General features: G+C 37.5%; 1 protein-coding gene across 3 annotated transcripts in view; it reads right to left on the bottom strand.

The window, feature by feature from the left end:
• LOC134638936 (EGF-like repeat and discoidin I-like domain-containing protein 3) overlaps positions 1–21,580 on the bottom strand; it is a 127,733-nt gene extending 106,153 nt beyond the window's left edge. For all 3 annotated transcript variants that reach the window (XM_063489898.1, XM_063489899.1, XM_063489900.1), the window contains exon 1: positions 21,175–21,580. In XM_063489898.1, the coding sequence (XP_063345968.1) occupies positions 21,175–21,238 (64 nt within the window). In that variant the 5' untranslated portion in view covers positions 21,239–21,580. The remainder of the gene's footprint in view (positions 1–21,174) is intronic.
• Between the last annotated feature and the right edge of the window lie 360 nt (positions 21,581–21,940).

Here is a 21,940-nt window from a genome sequence, read left to right as displayed (position 1 = left end):
TTTATGTCTTTTTTTTAGTCCGGTTGTATAACGCCTGTACACTCATATGATACACTAAACTGTCAAATGTGTCAGTTGTATAATTTGTAGCACAGAAATCTGCTGTCATGGGCTTTGGGATGTACTTAAGGCAAACACCTACCAGAGCCGCCATCTGTTATATATAAAATTCACTACTTGACACTGACAGTATGAGAAACAACGCCCAGGATCACAGTAGTTGTTTAGTTCCTAAAAATTATTTTGTAGGAAAAGAATGTTTTGATGGCACAGACTTTGAAGAAGGAAAAGGCGCTTAAAGGTCATCAGGACCGCTTTCCCCGTGTGCAGTGGTGCTTTATATTCAACAGAAGGGCCTCTGAAGGTAGAACAATTGTTCATCCAGAGATTTGTCTCAGAAATAGTGGGGGAAAAAACAAGGAAAAAGACAACACTGTAAGTCAGCATGACTGGCATATATATTACCAACACACCTGATACTGTTTATGGAAAAACAGAGCAAAGCTTATGTTAGGGTTTTCAAATACTAACAATTAGAGTATCAGCTTAGATTCTCGTTCACAGCAGGATGAGGGCCGTGCTCGCCTCCTCCTGTTGTTACAACATATAGCTCTACTGCAGATAGGCAGGCACACAGCTCTGTCACTCACTAGTAACGGAAGTAGCTGGCGTTCACAATACTGAACAACACTTTAAGAGGAATGTCAAGAAATTGAACAGCTACCATAAATATTAAAGAAGCCAACGCACACATTAATGTTAGCCATTTAACTATTAGCAGTGATATGATTACCACATTAGTCATCCGTTAAGTTATCATTAAGGTAATAGCTAGCAGCTATGTTTAATATTAACAACAGTTAGCAGGCCTGCCCACGTGTAACGCAATGTTAATTCAATGCTACAAGTTAATACAGTGTTAATACACAGTGTTCATTTAACAGAATAACATAATTATTTATGTCTAAAAAGTGTTGTGTTTGGCTTCAAGTCATAGAGGGAAGCTGAGAAACATCTACTAGCCTACAGAAACCAACTCTCCCTCAGAAAATCTAAAATAAAAAGTGTTGTCAAATATATACACCTTACACTTACGCTGTTTTTTTTCTGCCGTTAATAGATATAGTAAAGACTGAAAGGAAAGAGAGAGGAGAAGACGTGCAGCAAAGGGCCAGACTCAAACCCGGGCCCAGCTATGGTCGCCTGCTCGTCCCACTGAGATAAACCAGCGCCCTACACTTTTGTCACTGTATGTTTTATGCTATTTAAACCACCTGAACACTAGTGCCATCTTGCTCTACTCTTTATTAAAAAGAAAATAAGTCTTAATTTTGTCAGTTTTTTTTCACCCCTTGGTATCAAAAATTTCATTGAGTAACCAGTATTTTCATTGCTTCCTTGCTTGAAGCAATGAACATGCTTGGCTACATGATTACAACTTGTGACCCGTTTAATTTAATTTAATTACTCTATTATAGTATCAAACTACTGTAGTATTTGTCAAGCTGGAGGAGAATATCTGAAATTAAAACGGAATCAATCCACGTCAAGAGGTCTCATTTTTCATTGTGTTCACCAAATGACAAAGTAGTGAAAATATAAACTAAATCTTGGTTTCCTTTTGAAGTGTGTAGCTAAAGCATAATTTGTTCACATCAAACAAGAGAGGAGAACCTCCCGACTCATTCCACTGTATTGTTAGTGTAGAGAAAAGGAAGGAGGGGTGAAATTCTCACTCCTCCTTAATTGGATGTAATAGCTAGAGGGAATAAACTTGGTTTGGCCTCAGGGAGGGGAAAGTGAGAAGAGAGCGAATATGTTTAAGAGGGCTGAAAAAGCTAAACATCCATGGAAAACTATAAAGACAGACAGTGTGGTCCTGGTAAGCTGAACACGTATGCAGATTACCGTTCAGAAACTGCCTTATAAAGATAAAGGCACAAAGAGAAGTAGAAAAAAAATTAACATACAGGAATGTGGACTGGAATTAAAGTCACCAGAGAAGCGAGACAGAAGAGAGAGATCTAAAGAAAGCAGCACATCACACAGATGAAATGGGTAAATGATAACAGAGCTCACACTGGCCACCAAGTCTGTGAAAGCTTATCGAAGGTCCTGGTCCAGAGAGACGATATCTACGCCTTTGCTGCAGGGACATTTGAGGATGAAAGAAACCTTAGGTGCTCCTATTAAGTCAGACAGTTGGTGAGGACATTCCTCTACACCGCCCCCCTCTGAGTTAGACAGATTTTTATATCTACTGGAAGTAAGGTAATATTCTGATTTGAAACAGGTCAAACAAAGGGCTCAGTCAGGTTTTACTTTATAACAAGGAAATTTAAGTCTGTTGATGTTTGATATTATTTCAGCTTTTTTACTTATTCTTAAGGCATTTACAACCTGCAAAGTGTGTTGATATTTTTTGAGCTGTCATGAGAGATGTCATAAACGTACAGATCCTTGGTTTTCTGTGGCAGCATGTGCTTTATGATATGGCCTGTAAATATAATTTTTCCTAATACACTTAAATGTGAACCCATTGACGAATACAGTCAAGCCAGTATTTTGATCTAAGTAACCAATGCAAGCATTTCTTTGCATTTAAGCACTGCTTTGTTTCATTATAAGTTTCTCATTTTAAACTAACATGCAATAAAAGGGGAAACTGCAACCAAACAAAACAGAACAGTATTTAATTGAACCAGGCAATTGGATACATTTACTTTATTAACTGTTAAATCTAAAGTCAGAAGCAGCACAATCTCTCTTTTTCTGTATTTTCTAAGAGAGTTCCAATAAACAACAGCAAGAGGTAAACTATACGTTCAATATATTCCCCACCCTCGTAAGGAAGGAGGCACAGGCGTGTTTCCAGCACTGGCTAAAATGCAGAGAACCATACAGAATACATAATACATAAGAAAAGCAAATTATTTCTCGTTTATTTGTGGGGGGGTTTAAATCTGTTGTTAGGCATTAAACAAACAGTTGTTTCAACTCTGTTACAACCTTGACCAATATATGTTAAAAGCATTTATGATCCAAAATTCACATCCCATAATTGGTATGGTTTGGTTGAGCTCCAGTCAGTGTGAGGCTTGAGGTATCAACAAATGTAATAATCACCTCAAAGGCCTGCACACCCAAAAATCTGTCTTTGGAGTCCTCGTCATAAAGCAACTTCTGTTACCACAAAAGCATCCAAAAATGGAGCTCAAAGGATTTGAGATCTCTCTTGCCAGCCATGAGCATCCTCTGAATTTTATAAGTTTGGTTATGCTGAAATCACTTTCTTGCTCTTTTCTTGCCTCTACTGCTTCTCTGACTTCATAGTGGGAGTGTGCTAAATTTATTTTTTAGCCACTCTGTACAGAGATATATTCCCACAGGAGCTCAAAATTCCAGATAAGACCATCAAGGCTAGAGTCCGTGGTGTGGTTAAGACCTAAACTGTGCTTAGAGAAAGAAAAAGTAGAGTGACTTGAAGAGAGGGAGGGGTTTTAAAAAAATGCCCATCTAGCTTATTTCTTTTCTTTTGTGTAAAGGTCTCCATCCTTGTTAGGAATAAGCTGGTCCCCCATTCTGCCCTCTACTGTTCTCATTACTGTGCATCCTGCCTCAGCCAGCACTAAGCCCTGCAGAGGTGCACAGAGGGCTTTCGTCTGAGGATAAGATCGATACTTCTCCTCATCATGGGCCAGGGGCAGCGATAATGCACTCAGCCCAAGGCCTAGAGGGTTCACAGGATTTTTTTTTCAGCAACTTGGGATCTAGCTTTTTCTGAGGTGAACCACTATAGTATAAACCATGACTACAGAACAAATGTATTCAACGGTTACAGAACAACAAAAACATTTTAATTGGACCTCTTAATTGAAACAATTAAGAGGTCCTTAAAAAATCTTTGATACACAGATGCAGAAGCACGACCTTAACTGACAGGGAAAAGTATTCACTGCTCATATCATGCACCTGTCATGAATGTCTTATTAATCTAGTACTTACAATTTGGATTTAACATCTTTCAGCCCTATCCAAGGGATAATGACTGAGTGGTTCAACCAGCAGACCCAACAATGCACTGTGCCTAAGCAATCCTCTTTTATATAAAGTCTTTCCTTGACACACTAGTTGCATTGAAATACACAACATCAAAATTTAAGTGTGGGTTATTATGCTAGTGTCCTTTCTCAAGCATCTATTCTATTAAATAGTAGTGGCTGCTTTTTTTTTCATAAGTATTGCATTACGTTACTTAATTATTCCCTGGAGAAAGCAATTCTTTGCAAACATATTGTTACATTACTTTTAAATGACTCCATAACATGGCCTGAGACACACTGTCAAACTTAACATTTAACAATATAAAACTCGGAGGCTGCAGTTCCACACACTGACACAAATACCCATCGTAATGAGGAACACAAGCTTGTTCCTTAGGTGTTTATGTATTACACAAGGCCATTAAAGACAGAGGCATTAAAGCTGGAAAACAGCCCAAATAGCACTTTCCAACACCAAAGTGATTCTGCTGTTTAACTAACCTCCGAACGATCTCAGCTGATTTTATACTTTGTTTTATTTTATGTTATTTATACAAAGTGTTCAAGAGAAAGTTAAATGCTGCAGTACTTATTTCAGGTTTAGTATCCCTTTAGGCTGATATTAAAGATCCTATTAAAGATGATGACCATGCTTTCACAGTTCTGAATTTTGATCTGAAACACAGAGTTGATAAATATGACTCTGATAAAGGAAAATAAGCTGGGGTGATGAGGTCAATAATAACAGCTAGTGCATGCCTGTGCTTTTGTTTGGCCTCCTGTTGGCACCTAATGTATGTAATTAAATTGAGAAATGTGAAAAAAATAGGGGTGGTAGATGTTTTAATGCTGAAAAATGGGTCATTTTAGCCATCTGCTAGGTGGTTGCTAGGCAACGTCCCAGCATCATAACGCCATGCATAATTAAACTTTTGTAGTGATACATTTTATTTTATTGTCATAAAATAAAAAATTATACAATGTTTTTGTAAGGTGTTCTAGGTGCATAAATGCTAAAAATTGGTTATTTGCAAGGTACAAGATAGGCAACACAATAACATCATAATACCTGATATGATAATATTTCATATGATGACTTTCAGAGTCATAACATGTAATGTATATGCCAAGTGTGGTTGCTCAACTTCTGATGATTTAAGAAGAGTTTGTGGCTAACAAAACAAGCAAGTGAGACAGTTTTCCATGTGTTTATGAAGGAGAAAAAAACAAATTATAATCAAAAGTATAGAAAAGGTAACACTTCATAATATGGCCTATGACTATTATATTTACTTACAAATACTTAGAGGTACATATTCTGCAATTTCAGAGGTAATAGTCAGGTTGTTACAGGAAACAGCGAAATAATTATACTGTAAGTAAATTTAAATAGTGTATGTGTAAGTAATTTTATGTTGGGCATTAGTAATTTAAAGGTTTTTTACACAATAGAAGACAAATTATACTGTAAGTAATTTTAAGTACAGTATAAGTACTCCATAATTTTTTGGTGATGATCGAGTATTATGGAGTGAATTAATGTTGCATTTTTACATCTTTATTTAATACTCATTATGTTAATGTGCACGATGGATGTTCTATTATTCGACTGTGTTAAGTTGTCTGACGCCACTCCATAATACGACTCTTGCCCTGAAAAATAAAATGTACTTACAATGTAAGATTTCCAAATATGTTTTTCCACAAGAAATTATGCAGTAAATTAGTTATACAGTACTTAAAATTACTTGCACAAAAATTTGTGTCTCCTTTCCTGTAAAACACCTGAAGTCATTCAGAACAAAAACTACTTGCACATTGCTTAAAATTACTTACATTTACCTATATTACAACTGTTTATCTGTTCCCTTTAAAAGCCTCACTTGCTACCTCCTTTATCCAGTGCACCTTGCTAAGTATTTGTATGTCAATATAATTACCCTGTAATTACAAACAAAATACACTGACATTCCATTTAATTACAGGGGATTACACTTTTTTTCTGAGGCCATAAGGAGAAGTAGAATAAAAAATAGAAAACTTTCTTTTATTCAATTAGCTATCTATCAATTTACAGAAAAAATAAAAACATGGATATCCCTCAGTCACAAAAGTAAAAGCCAAAACAATGAAATAGTGCTCAAATCTTTTCTCTGATGTAATTCTCAGACAGGCAGAGACGCATAGCATTAAGGCTTTTTGATGGATTGTGCTAATTATTATGATTCAAAAGCATCCTATTTCAGGTTCTTGCTCATTAAGAGCTAAAAAAGCTAATTGGATTAAGTAAATATATCATTTTCCAATACAGCCATATCACAAAGGAGTAATGCCACTTGGTGCCTTTCAATTTTTTAAATAATTGCGGTCATCAGATTACGTATTTGCACAGACATATTGAGCAGTGTGGTACAGCTATTTCATACTGCTAATTGCTGTAATGCCATCAGACATATTATTTTTAATGGTTATCACTCATATAATGGGCACCTATATCATTCTCTAGCATGCTTTGCTATCTGTCTGAAATTCTTGTGAAGACGAAAATGTCCTTTTAAAAAGCAAGCTAATTGAGTTTCGTTTTGAATATGTTTAAAGGTTTGAAGACGCTGGTAATTTGCCAAATTTGTTTTTCAAGTCCTGTTGAGGGAGAACTATGAAAGACACCTGCTTCCCACCACCATCCACTGGACAGCTGATGCTCTGATGCAACTTCACAACATGCCTCTCTGCTTTCTCTCAGCCCCCACCTCCCCCTTTTCTCTCTGCACGCTCATTACAGATGCCCTAGTTTGCTTGTGAGCCAGGAGAGCCTCGCTAGCCTCATTACAAACTTGGACACCTCCCATCTTTTGTACCTTTTTTCCAGACAAGATCTCCCACATTCATGCTTGTATCCCAGAAGTAGCATAAAAAGATTCATCAAACATGTATAAAGGAGTAGAGCTCACATCTCATCTGAATCTTCGCAGTAACCGCTGAAGAGGAAGGTGTCTGTGACGGAAAGTGCCGCTGCAAATTAACAGGCAAGGAAAGACAAAATAGGCGAAGCAAAAATACATTTTAGCTGGAAACTGTGACACAAATTTACGGGATTAATGCATATTCAACAACACATCTAGGCATTTCTTTGACCCTGTTCCTTAAATGTTTACCTCATTAGCCCTCTTGTTGTCATGATGTTTTGCATTTGGCATTTTGGATGAAAGAAAAATTATGCCACACTTTTGACTGAGCAACGCTGATTGAAAATTCACAAAGAATGCACTTGTACGGCAAATGCAAATGTTTAGTCATGTTTTCCCAGCTTTTGCAAGTGTTTTTGTGAGACAGGGATACACAGGGTGCTTCAGAGAACCAATCAAAACTTTGATAAAAGCAGGAAATATGGCTAATTCAATATTTCCACATTTCTGCTTGAGAATTTTATCAAGAAAAATTGAAATCAAGATTTGTGTAAAATTCTACATGTTTATTTTCTTGTCAAAAAATACACAGGAGGGTTAAACCATGCAGCTCACAAATGTCTAATGGATTCTGAAGCCTGTTAGCTTAGCATAAATACAGGAAATAGGAAGAAGTTGTTTCATTCGATGAGCTAGTTGTGATGCTAAGTGTGTGAAATCCTTATATAAAGTTTGGTTTTGTTTAGCTTTTTGTGGTTCGTATTTTCACATGATTACCAAAATAAATCCATGTTAAAAACTGCTAGAGAGGCAACAGATCACAACAATGACACTGTTATAATGGGTGTATTTTATGGTCATGCACACATATTCAACATTAACATCTACAAAAACTACTCTTTTTGTTGTAAGTATTAACCAGTAGAACTACCTGTTTTACCTTTGACACAAAGAAAAGCGAGATTTCCACCTGCTTCTATCCACCACTGGTATATTTTGCAAAACAAAGCTTCCCTTTTTTGCAGCAATACCTGCTGCATGCAGTGCCATGTTTGAAGTAAATTTTAACACTTTAGTTAATGAGAATTTGAAGGGTTTAATTTACTTATATAAAATTCAGTCTGCTAATATAACAATTAACATTACTACAGATTAACCAGCACTTTAAAAGCAGTGTTGAATCAAATTAAACATAAGGTAGGAGGCTGTTTACTCCAGTTAAATACTGAATGAACAAATGTGAGAATAGTACTGATCTCGTTTTCTTGCCAACAGAACAATTACCATCCCCATTAATTAACAGCACATTTATTTAAATGAAAAACATATGGATGACATGATGAGCTACTTTGTTCTGTCTCACTGCATAGCAGGTCCTTCACCTGCCACAATTTATTGTTAGGTAAGTTTACACAGGCTATTTGAAAAGTTAGAAATTGCTGGTAAGCTCTGTTTAATGTTCCTCTTCAACGCAGGAAACATCGAAGGACATGAAAAATACTTGAAAAATATCTTCTGATTCTTGTTCCCTTCATACTTCACACCCGAAGGCCTAAGCTGTGCATTGTGTGCAACGAAAAGGGCAGGCCTTGACAAATTGAATTTTTTTTTTCATCCTGCTTACCCCTTGGTCAGTGAATTTCATGTAGCAGGCACTACTTACTTAGAGATTCAGTGTCAAGCAAGAAAAGGCTCAGTGTGTGAGTGATGATGTACAGTCAAGGGTGATTACTGAGCTTCGACGTAAAATGCTGTATTCACTTTTCAGTGATTTTACTTTGTCTTTCTTTAAAAGATAACACATCTTTGTAACCGAACAGCATGCGACACAGACAGATAAACACATGTACTAGACAATGCTAGTGTCCAGTCGATAGCATTATTCCTATTATCCAACCACATCTCCAACGAAATGCAGCAACAACTAAAGAACTATGCTTCTATGTGTATAATTATAACTTCTAGAGTTTTTGTATGCAAGAGAGGAAGACAGCAAGAGTGAGAGTGCAATATCCCACAAAGACTCTCCTTCAGTGCACTGAACACAGTTAAAAATACACACTGCAATTTAAACTTTGAACTTTTCAGTTGCTAATTTAATCTGTCACACTCTTCACAGGTTCAACACTCGGTGCAGAACAAGATTTCAAGCTTAGTCACAATACACTGGCGGAATCTGCAATAGAGCACACCCACCTAGGACAAGTGAACAGGTTAGAGAGATCAAAATTGTAAATATTTCATGTACCTCAAACAGTGGTGAGTTGTACAAAGGTCTGTTTCAGAAGCAAAATAGATGAAATAGGACGATATCAAACATGGTTAATAATGCAAGTTAGAATTAGGTTGGGTATACAACATGAAAACTAAACTAAATAAGAGGGAAGTAACAGCTTGAAAGCTGAACAGTTCATACATTAAGCATAGGCTGACATTTGTTTAATTTCTTCCTGTCTGCTTCCTCTGATTGCTTTCTCTAGAATGTGAGAAGTCCTAAAACAGGCATAAAATTAAACATGACAACACCAGTGGTGTAACGCTTGACTGTGCTATAAATGACACACTGTATGCTACACTTTTTCTTCTTTATAAAATATGAAGAAAGTGAAAACAAACAATTTAATGGTTCTTGTATAACTCAGTGGTCTTGTTTATCACTGAGAACATGTATTCTGTGGTTTCTGTAAAACTGATTGATTAATTGACTGAATTCGCAGAAGTTAAAGGAAAAATGGTTAAAATAAAACATCTGTATTCAAACAGGCAAGCACGTTTTAAAGACCACATGGCCAGCTTGTGTAGCAACAAGCATATGGATAATATCAATGCATATCATTACATCTGCACATTCTGGCAGCCAATTATCATCCTGTATTTCCACACATGCTGTACACAGTTTTAATTTTAGAAAAACAGCTGAAGAGAGGTAAAATTAAACTATGTAAATATACAACTTTGCTAACATACCAATTGTGTCCCAGTAGTTAGCTAAATCTGAAAATGAAGCAGACTACTGTTACTCTGCTATGAAGTGTGAAGTAATGGTCCTGATGTGTCTGTTACATAATTGCCTTGTTTTTTCTGTGTCTACCCCACTTGGGCATCATGGTGGTGCAATGGTTAGCATTGTTGCCTCACAACAAGAGCATTCCTTCTTGGGCTCCCACAGGACTATGAGAGCTGAATTGTTTAGTTAACTGGTGATTTTGAAATCGTCCATGGCTGAGCAGTAGATAAAGTGCTTAAAGTTTATAGAATAAATTGTTGTATGAGGCTGTGGTTAAACACAGCTTCTGGCCTAAAGCACTCTGAGTGATCACCGTGACCAGAAAAGCACTAAATAAATTCTGGTCTGTTTCCATTTCCACTCATCAGTGTATCTGTTAGTAATGAAATGACATCTCAACAGCAGTTCGGTTACAACATTTATACCACAGATTCGGTCTTGGTTTCAGACATTGTTACACTTTGTTTCATTAACAAAAACCCATAGAGCGCATTTCAAAAGCAAGGGCTGCACTAAAACTTTAATGTTTTTTACGCTGATGTTGGTTTTGGTAATATGGAAACTAAAGCTTTTTCCCAATTCACATGACCCTGACCTTTGACCCATGACCTTTTAGTATTACATACGAAAATGGTGGATTTTATTATTTTTACTCATACGATTGGAGCAGAATAGGCTGAAATCTTTAAATTGTAAAAACTGTAAAAATCAATGTAACCTTGTAGCGCATTGTATTGAAAAAACAAAAGAAAAAATGTGTTGTACAGCTCTCTTCATGCCCTTTCGTATAATATAATACTTGGAGATTTTTTTCAAGGTCAACTTTGACCTTGGGTGCTAACAATGAAGGTTTAGCTCAAATGCTTAGCCAACTTAGGTACTCATGGAGTTTTTGCTGATTTTGACCTTGACCTTTCACCAAACTTGAATCAGCTCGAGTTGTTATTAGTATCTAGCATGACACAAAATTTGAAAATAATATCTTAGGAAACTGAAAACAGATTCTCTCTCTCCCGTCAGGTGGAGAAATATGTTGGATCTTTAACAGTTAATGTCTCTACTGTATATTGTACATGCTGGGAATGGCTCTAGCCTTCAATGAGAATGAAAAACACGAGTGGATCGAGAACGGGTGAGAAGTTGGATTCTCCACATTAAGCAAAAGTTAGGAAGTGGAAAGAAATACTGACTTTTTGGTCACAAATCAAATTTAGTGTTTATTCAATTCAGTTCTGTTTGATTAAAGCATGCAAACTGGTCACACTGGTGTCAAGTAATATTTTAATGTTGGTATTTTGGTATAAAACCACAATTTTCTTTCTACTTACTATGTGCTATACAGAGTTAAGACCTTAATAAGTGGTTACTGCTACATTTGGCTTGCCCTTGGTTTATTACTGAGCTAAAAACAAGAGAAGCTCATCTGAAACTATTGCTGTCTTGTGACATGTTGTTGAGCATTGAGACTCTAGCAAAAAAAGTTATCAGAAACTTGTGCCTGAAAGTACAAATCTGGTGTAAATTGTTGCAACCTTTGCCCTTTTTGTGAGGGCAACTGACTGTGACTATGTCTCACTTTGATTTTCAGAACAGGAGTGGTTTCTGTTCAATGAACATCATGTTAAAGGGAATTTTCATCCTGGCTCTCAGCTCTATTTTTTCTTCCTCTTTCTACCCGTGGCTGGTACTACAAACCCCGAAGGTAATCTAAAACATCTGGATGGAAAATGTTGCACTTAAAAAAAAACTGCACTTATCTTCAAAATGGATAACATATACATTATGTCGTTACCTAAAATTGCTCTTCTGAAAAAAAAAATGTTTAAAGCAAAGGCTTCCAGTTGAAACTTGTCATATCCAGACTGATTGTATCCTGCTTCCTCTCAGTCACTCACCTGTTTCTATTCAGCGCAATTTAGTGTAAAATCGGGCTGACTCACACGATAAATAAATGAATGTTGTTTTGTGTTTTGCCAAATGAGTGAAGTATGGATCCACTTCCACACTGTGAAAAACAGCCAGAATTGCTGCCTAGACTTGGTGTGATGACATTTCTGGGTTACCTCTCCAAGCTTCAAGCACAAAAACCAACTCTTTTGTACACACACAAACACACACAAAGAAAAACAGACAATATATTCAGTGCATGTACTAATATACTCAAATGTAAGTTGAAATACTGTATAATACAGAGCTGGCAAGTCTTTAAGAGTAAAAAGCTGAAAACACCTCAAAGAAGTTTTAAAAGAAATTATATGTTGCAAAACAGTTACAGTGTTTAATTAATTTACATGAGTGCTAGTTATTTCTTGTAGGTTTTATGGCATCATAACTGTCAATCAAAGACAGAGACATAATTCAAGGATTTTTTTTGATATAGACTGAGTTGGGACTCTTCATTTAAGTATGTCCTTGGGACAGAATCAGGAGGCATCATCTCCTTGGGACAGGTGGTTTAAGCACTTAATCTCATCTGAACTAAAGTAAGTAGACTGGCCTGACTGAATATGGTGGGTTCTTTATCAGACCAAAGACTAAAGTACTCAATCTCATTTTAACTACAGCAGCTTCACTTCCATCTGAAGCAGTTTAACCATATTTGTAATTAATACAACCAGAAATTGTCTCTTTTTGAGAGATGAAAATGAGTCAAATACTCACATACAAAAGCAAGAGTTACATTCTTTGTTTGTCCCCCACTAAAACTTAAACAAGCTGAAACTGCTTACATCTCATCAGACTTAACGGCTGCTGCAGTTCTGCACTTAATGCAAAATACTTTATTCTTCCTATTGATCCGTTGGGGAAAGGTGAAGTCTTCACTCATGGCCAAAACCAATAATGAATGCTGATAGTGGTGTGACACCTCCCTGTCAAATACAGAGGGTCCATTGCACTCAGCAGCCACACCCACTGAGTATAGAAATTGTGCTTGGCTGAGGATACACTTACAATCCACATTGACACTTGTCAGTAAGCTTTTCATTTCTCCCTCCTCCTAAATACCTAGCCTCTTCCCACACACACACACCTACACTTGGCACACCTACACATCTGCACAGGCAGTTATTGATAAAAAACAACATTCTTAAAATAATATAGAGAAAGATAGATACAAACATTTTAACGATATACAAGAAAACTCTTAACGTTCCAGCCAAAAAATACCCTGGTTTATCATCCTTTCATCCAACTTGACTGTTACCTATTGTTTACCTTGTTAGGCTTCCTTATCTGTAAAAAGTTAGGTTTTAATATTTTTCTTGTGGCCCCCAGGGCCTTTCTTTTTGCAGTATACCTCTGATTTTTAACCAAAAAATGGCAGCTGAACCTTGAGAATTTGATTTAAAAAAACATACAACGTTGTCATGATACCGTACCATGACTGAGAGGTATTATAATACATCTCTAAAATAAATTTGTTTTATTTATATTTTAATACTATTAACAATAGTCACATCTGTGGTGTCGATAAACACATTTAAAAGACACTTTTATGCATTTAAAACCTATTTCCCCTTTTTGCCTCATGCTGACAGAGCTTTATCCATCAAAATGCAAAGATTTACTGATTCACAAGAGGAGCTGCACACCTGCAAATTACTCCTTATAAGTTTAGTGAACACAAAATTATGACATTTGTGCTTTTTTCTGAATTTATGTGCCAATAAAAGAAGCATTGCAGGAAAAGGGCCACAAAAAAATATTTTTTTCCCATCTTTTTTTACTAGCCTGCGGTGCTTTTTCAAATTAATCATTTCGTATTTATTGGTGAGTCAAACAAAAATGCATTGCGGATACAAATTTTAGTGTCAAATTACATACAGGTGATGTCTTCTGAATGTCACACATGAATAAAACAGTGAAGTAAGATCGCATTTGCAGGGGAAAGAATGCTGATCATTGCCATGAGTTACACAGATCAAAAGTGTTTTGAACCTTCAGCATTCCACTTCTGCATGCTTTAATACTTTTATCATCAAACTACATCGTGCGACCACCGTTCCACCAACCATCAACTGGCAGTAAGGTTTAGTACTAGCAGAGATACTGAATTGTCTGCTGTAAGGAGGAAAATCAAGTAATCAAAAAGAAATGTCATTTTCATTTACAATTTTGGTTTGAAGCATTATGAAAACAGCATAATTGAGCTAAAATTGTTATTGTGTCACATGTGTCACTCTGAAGTGATCCACTATACCCTTCAACAATTTCAAACATGCAGGTCCACTTGTTAAAGTGCATATATTTGAAGTTATTACCTGCAACTTGTTTTGCCTCACATGCAGTGAGTCTTCTTGTGCCTCCAAGAGTTGAAACATTAATTGTGACCCAGTGGGATTACTTAAACCCAGCATGTGGTCTTATTAATACTCAAGCTATGAAAGGGACAGGCCGCTGCATGTTCTTAGCTGAAAAATGAATGTACACTCAACGTTAACTCACACTACAAATGAAGAATTTGTATAATCTTTTTACTCAAGCTACGGGGCTCTTTCTGCTTTTTTTCCTGACATTAACACTTTGCTAAGAACGCCACAGCTTAAGTCAGCTGTCATAATGTTATATATTGCCTTTAGTCAGTGATAGAACTTTAACACTGTTTGGGGAAATACATAATCAACATTTCCATAGTTTTGTGAAGAGAAACATCACCTTTGAGTTAAGGACTGTGGGAAAACAGACAAGCTATTGTGTGAAAAATTGCTATTTTTACTGGTGATCAGTCTTTGTGTTTATCTTTTGTCTGTGTGATGCCTTGAAGAATTCTTCCTTTTCACTCACTGCCAAATGCAGAGTTAAGCAAAAGTCACCTTGAGGATACAGAACTAGGCTTCAAACACGATAATTTTCAGTGTTTCAGTGACGGTCACATGATTATTGTACCATCACTGTAAAAGTCTTGAGGCACCTCAGTTTTTTTGTTTTTTATAATGTGCAAGGAAATGGGAAATAGTTGGATGATTTACTGAAATATGTGCAAACATAAATGGAAACCACAGTAAATAAGGGAAAAGAGAGTTTCGACAATCCTAACAAGCCTGAAAGTCCATTTTTGGTAGGACCGCCTTTATTTTTCAACATAGCCTGAATTCTCTTGGGGTGTTGCCTTTTGTTCTGTTCTCTGTCAGGGTGATCCCACATTGTTGGAGTAATGTTGAGGTCCGTGCTCTGGGGAGGCCAGTCTATGACTGATAGTGTTCCATTGTGTGTTTTCCTATCCAGCTTTGCTTTTGCTGCATTGGCAGCGTGTCTGGGATCATTGTCATGCTGGAAATGAAACCATTACTAGGGCTGTGCCATATCATATCATTTGTGATGATTAGCTTTGACTGTTTGGTATAAATTTTTACATGATATTTTTACACTGACGATGTTGTAGCATCCCCATGCCTTTGTGTTCCCCAATGCATGCAAGCAGAGAAGCCCAGGCATGACTGACAGCAACAGCCACAAGTCAGCCAAAACTAAAACTACTTCAGCAACCTCCAACAAAGCACAGTACTCAGCAAAATATGCAAGGAAAATTGTTCCTGCCAAAGGTGGAAAGAACAAATGTGTTTCATGACTTGAGGAAAAAAACCACACACATTGTCCAGGCTACGAAGGAAGACATACAGTACAGGCAGCTAATGATGTTCAACCCATTCAATTATTGATGTGTTTACAAGGTGGCAAAACAGGGCTTAAAGCATGAGCCAAGATTCAACAGAAAAAATATGGCTCATATTTATAATGTAATAATATTAATAATTTGGTACTTTATTTATTGTTAAACTCAAGTGTGAAGCAACTTTAAATAGAATTTCTAGGGGAAAACACTCCCTGGGTTACTTTTGTGCTTACATTCCACACATCTTGTGTCTCTACTATGGCACCACGCTGCTGGTGGCACCTTATTTTTTAAAATAGATTCACACTTCAAATCAGGAAGTGTGTCCTCAATGACAGTAGCTCATTGGAAAAGAAGGATGGAAAATGTCTTTCATTTACCTTCTTTCATTTGCTGCTGCCCGAAGCATCGATAAAATGCTCCAAATGTCTTTTTTCTAATTTGTCAGAAATATCACAAATTTTCTCAAAGTGTCATAATCTAATTTTGAGGTCACATTGCCCACCATTAAAAATTAGGGGTTTTCCAGTATTGCATGGTCAAATAAAAACCTGATGGTATTTCTCCTCATTCATAATTACATCAGTTTTGACAAGATCCCCAACACCACTGACTGAAAAGCAGGTCTAAACAACTTTTTTGAGAATGCACTGCACACAGTGCTAATATATGCAAGTTTTCCCCTCTTTGCGAATCACCTTGTTGGGGAAAAAATACAACTTTATATCTGTCAAACTGTGTTATCTTTGGCATTTTCACAGCTTAAGAAATGAGAACAATTTCTGTGATTTTGCGACAGACTGCTGGTACCCAAGTCTCTAAAAATACTATTTAAAATTGGTTCTTTGCTAACTTGTGTGTTATGTGCAGACATAATATTGGTCCATTGTTATGATTTAGGTGCCCTTTTTATGCTTGAATGAATCATAGTTCAGTTTTAAGTGGCTTATTAAAGGGAAAAAAAAAACTTTTCTCTGAAAATGGTCAAGTACAAGAACTGGGTAAAAAGGCAGCCAATGAGTAAAAGAAAAACTCTTAAAAACCTACAAAAAAATCTGGAGAACTATTTCTTGAGATGTCTTGATGCATGCTCAGTCATCCAGGTAAAGAACTCCCAAAAAGATGATTCTGTTCATCTGGACGTAGCGTTTTCAGCGGGGGAAATGTTTCGTCACTCATCCAAGAGTGACGACTTCTCAAAACCACTTTAATGACAAGAAAGACTGGCAACCTGGAAGCTAAATATAAAGAAATGAGGGGTAGCTCAAGACTTTTACACAGAACTCTAAATCAAACAAAGCCACAAAATGTTATAAAATAATTATGAAACATCCATTTTTTTCCTGTCTAAAATTACTTATTTTACCACCATGCTGCTATTTTCTTCTCAAGGCTGTATTAAAGCTCTTTGGTAAGCGTTTCCTCTTCATGTGTCCTTGCAACCTTGATAACCATCACTCCAGTGCCCTCCATATAAGTCAAGCATGAAATGTAGGCAGGAGAACTGAGATGGCAAAGACAAATAGCATTGTATGCATCACCTTGTCAGCATGACAGACAAATGAAGTCTCCTTCAAATATAAAAAGGATTAGTCAACATCTGCACTGACAACAAATATCCCTATTAAGTTCCACAAAAAAAACAGCAGCCGCTGTCACTACATCACTTAGTTCTATGTTTTGATATTCTATGTTGCACTTTCTTGTGCAGGGGTTGTTGTCCAATGAGTAGCTTGGAATCCGTTGCTAATCATGGCTGCTGATTTGACAGAAGTCTGACCTCTCGCCACTGATTAAGGACTGTGCCATTTAAAACCGGATTGAAGAGCACTGTAGAGGTAGGTCGCCAGTTATTGTTATTAAAAGTCAGTCATACATCAACCATAACCTTTAGTGGCCAGTAAAGGTAATGAGGTTTTGGATAAATCTGTACAATTAATATGCATTATATCCATTTAAATGTCTGCAAAGAAAAGCTCCATTTTATTAAAGACATAATAGAGATGAACCAAAATTCTGAGTCAGAGTAAAAATGTTTGGTTTTTGCTGTTATTTATTTCCTCTTTTGTGGCAAGGAAACAAATAAATCTTCTTTTAAAAGGCTTTCACTTCTTCACCACACGATCTTTGCACATCTAGTGCACAGCACTGTAGAGCTACAGTAATGTGCAAAAGGCTTGAAGAGGCTTATTTCTTCATATTTTGCTCCCAAGGAGCTAGACTCTCTTTTATTTATTTATTTTCTAAATAGCTCTCCAGGCCCTCTAGCCCTGTGGTAGCTGGGATAGGCTCTAGCCCCGTGACCCTGATAAGGATAAGCAGAAGAGGATGGATGGATCTCTCCAGGCTTCTACAGGTATGCCAAATTACACAAGAATTGTACTGAAAATCATCATTTTCACCACTCCTTTTCAGGAGTGATGAAAACAAATGTGAAATTTTGGTTTAAATATGTACATAGGGGTCAGGAGAGAGATACAACAGTGTCTACAGTCATCTGTAAAACACAACGGAGGCTCTGGTGAGGTTTGGGGATGCTTTGCGGTCAGTGCTATTGAGCATCTTGTCAAAATTGATGGAATTATGAAGGCAAAAACGTGCGATTCGATTTGATCCATTATGCAATACCATCTGGAAAGCATGTAATTGGCAACAACTTCATTTTCCAGCATGAAAATGGTTCCCAGTACGAGGTCAATGCATTTAAAGCATATCTGGATAGAAAAACACAGTTAAAGACTATCAGTCATGGATCGGCCTCCCCAGAGCCCAGACCTTATTGGAGTAAGTGGGATCATCTTGATAGAGAACAGAACAAAAGCAGCCAACATCCAAAGAAGAGCTTTGAATGTTCTTTAAGAACTCTGGAGAACTTTTCCTGAAGACTGCTAAAAGAAATGACAGGGAAGCTTGCCTAAGAGAGTTGTGGCAGTGTTGAAGCATAATTGGGTCGTATCAAATATTGGCTTTTTAATCTCATTAGAATTGCACAAACTCTTGCCTTATATACTGTATTGCCATGTATATTTGTAGCGTTTTCCCATTTTATATACAGAAATGAGGGGTGGCTCTTTACTTTTGCAGAGCAGTGTAGGTCACATGTCATTCTTATTAAAAATCATTGGTACATCAACCATAACCTCAGCTGCCAGTAAATGTGTTGACCTTTCAGATAAATCTATCAAATCGGCCTTGATAGATTTATCTATCAAGTGATAGATTTATCTATCAAGTCGGTATATCTAATTTATATCCATCCAACTGTTTGGAAGCAGAAGCTCAATTTCTCTCAGCTAAACAAAACTTCTACTGCCCTTCAGTAAGCTTCCCAACCTCTCAAACCTACAGCATATTGAGCATGATGAGCAATCTAAAGCTGCCAACATTCGCAAAATTGCAATATTTCTACATTAGTGTACTGTTTGACTTCTTCAACTGTGTTACACAAGTGCAATCTTTGGCTAAAATGAACAGCAGTCGACAATATTAACACTAATCATGGCTCACCAATAGCAAACAATCACACTGCCACTCCAGATGGCTGTCCATTTGACTAAAAGCCTCTAATTGTGAAGTCCTTATCACAAGACTGGGGATAAAATTAAGATGCATAAAACTCATTAAGACTGACACTCCAAACAAAGCACAAAAGCGTCTTACATATCCATCCACAGAACCCACGGGTGCAGTCATGTGCTTTGTCCAGACAGACAGGCAGGACCCCAAACAATGTGTGAAAGTCAGCCCCAGTAACCAAAGAGAGGAGGTGATGTATTGCACGCTGACATGGAACAATGCAGTCTGTTTTACCTGAAGGCGAATCTTTCTACCCCATCAATTTGTTTCAGTGGACAGAGGCACCCTGTGACATCCTCCATGCAGTGTTTGTTAGCCGCTATCTCAGAAGACACCTGCTGTCTTTGAGCAATGACAAAAGGTAAGTAAACCGTATCTTCAAGGCAACACAAAGAGATTTCTAATAATCACAAGACATTTTTTTCTGCCACTTTCTTCATGACAGCTGAATGCTTTCGTGTCCCTTTTATAATCTGACTGTGGATTTTTTTAAACATGTCAGACTGACAGCAACGGTGACGAAGGGGTTAGGTTGCAAATATAGCTGCCAGGCTGACCAATATGACTATGGCTGTTGTTCAAACACAGATGAAACGTTAACACTGTCGATTAACCTCCATTTCCTCCTCTAACCAGCTCCCTTTTGTGACTAAGGTTACAGCTTAACTCATTCAAAATTAAATCCCTTTACAATACCACAATTTTTAACTGGGATATGATTAATTGAGGGACTAGTCCGGGGTTTATTTTTAACTCACTGAGCCTTGAAACAAGTCGACCCGCGGCACCACGGCTCTCTGCTCTTCCTGTACATTCATTATGCCAGCCTACCAGGGAGTATTATGTCTTGTAACAGCTGACTGTGAGTTGACACTGTGAGGCTTAGGGAGCCTTAGAAACTCTGCTTGGGGCACACTCCCGGTGTAGAGACTGAGGTCTGTCTGACATGTGTGACTCCTGAGGCAAGCGTGTTGCTAAATGAACAGAGACAGGGACAATGGCATGACCCACTTCTATCAGGACTACCCTGTTTTCTTTATCAAAAAATATATATATGTGTATCCCACAGGTACGGCTCTGCACTGACGGTGGAAAATATATAGCGGCCAAAAGCTTAAACATCCCCATCACCAGAGAACAGGAAGGGCAAAAGGGGGGAGGATGTAAATGATGGGAACGGTGATTCAGGGAGTCAGGTTAATCTATAAGCTTTCAGCAGTTTTCTCTCTGCATAAAGCAGTGTGACATGTTTTGGTAAGACTCTACATTAGACTTCAATGTCCATTTACCCTACTTGTAATATTGCGCTGGTTAATAATGATAAGGCAACTATTACAGGATATATATCACCTCTAGATTTGTCTAGTCACCACGCAAGAAATCTTTCTATTCCGTTTTTTTTTCTTCTTCTTCTTTTTATATTGGTTATTAAAAAAGGGAAAATAAGGGGAGAAAGATGCCTTTGTCCCCCTGCATTAATTAACGAGGGCTAAACCTGGACCCTCAGCTTCTTTTACCCCATGTAAGCTTCGCACATAAGCCAAGCAAGCAACTGAAGATGGTCACTGTGAGGGCGCACGAAACACTGGAGCTGTGCACATTTGCCTTAATTGTGCGCAGTCTCATGTGGCCCTTTATCAAAGAGCAATTACACACAGATAAAATACACAATCGGCCGCTTCTATACTCAAACAGGTCTCCTTTGAACACAATCAAACCAATTAACTAACGAGTCGTGCACGGATACAAAAAAAAAAAAAAAACGTGCCGAGATTGCTCCGTTTCCAGCGAACAATACAGACGCACAGTGTTGAACCGTTCATGTGGGATACCCCCACTCCCCACGATCCTCTTTGAATAATCACCAGCACTTTGTCACTTTCAGTAGAATATGTAAATATGCCAAAGGATTCTGATCGATCCCCTGTTCGGTGATGCTCCCACGCTAAAGAACTATTTGTGTGGGGAAAAAGAAAAGAAAAGAAAATGTGACAATGATTATTTTTGCCTGTCACTTGTTCCGCTCACCTTTCACACGCTGTGGGACAGCGGCGCTCAAGCACAGGGCGACGGAAAGGAGTAGCGGTCCCATCCTCTCACAATAATCAGGTCCGACTTCCAAGGTTACGGAGCTGTGGGTAAAATCGCGTGGCAATAGCCCAAACTTCTCCTTCCTTTGCTCCGGCTGGACTGTGAGGGTTACCCTGAGAGCTGTTGCTATATGACTATGTCCTCTCAGGTAAAGTCTTGCGCTGTGATAAAGTCGGCAGAGAGGGAGACACAGAGAGACAGAGTGAGAGACTCGCCACCTGGATTTTGTCCTGCAGGAACAAGTGGACTGTGCCTGCCGGGCACTCCTCTGCTGCTGCCTCCGCGCTCCTACCGCAGTGGTGCGATGTAGTGGAGAGAGCGACGTGTGCGCTCACTCGGTGCTGCCGGACAACTACTGTCAAACCTCCCAGAGTCAGAAGAATTATCACTTCCGCTACACACTTACAAAATAAAACTAGAAGTGATGGCTTTTAATTTGATGTCTCGTGTATCCAAATAAATAAATAAGTAAATAAATACTAATTATAATAAAAAAACAAATAGTACCATGTTTTTCGCCGACTTTTATTTTCTTATTTTTAATTCTTTCTCTCTTTCTGATATCATGTCATGTAGAGTTTAAGCCAATGCCTGGTTACGCAGTTAGTTGTATTTATAAAGTTATTTTTAGAAATATTAAAAATTAAGTTATAAAGCTATTTTTTAAAGGATAAATAAGTTTGTTTGTTTTTTTTTAATTTCC

The sequence above is a fragment of the Pelmatolapia mariae genome, linkage group LG12 (assembly GCF_036321145.2).
Source record: "Pelmatolapia mariae isolate MD_Pm_ZW linkage group LG12, Pm_UMD_F_2, whole genome shotgun sequence".
NCBI lineage: Eukaryota > Metazoa > Chordata > Actinopteri > Cichliformes > Cichlidae > Pelmatolapia > Pelmatolapia mariae.
The sequence above is the reverse complement of the archived record's forward strand: the minus strand, read 5'-3'. Positions and strand labels throughout refer to the sequence as shown.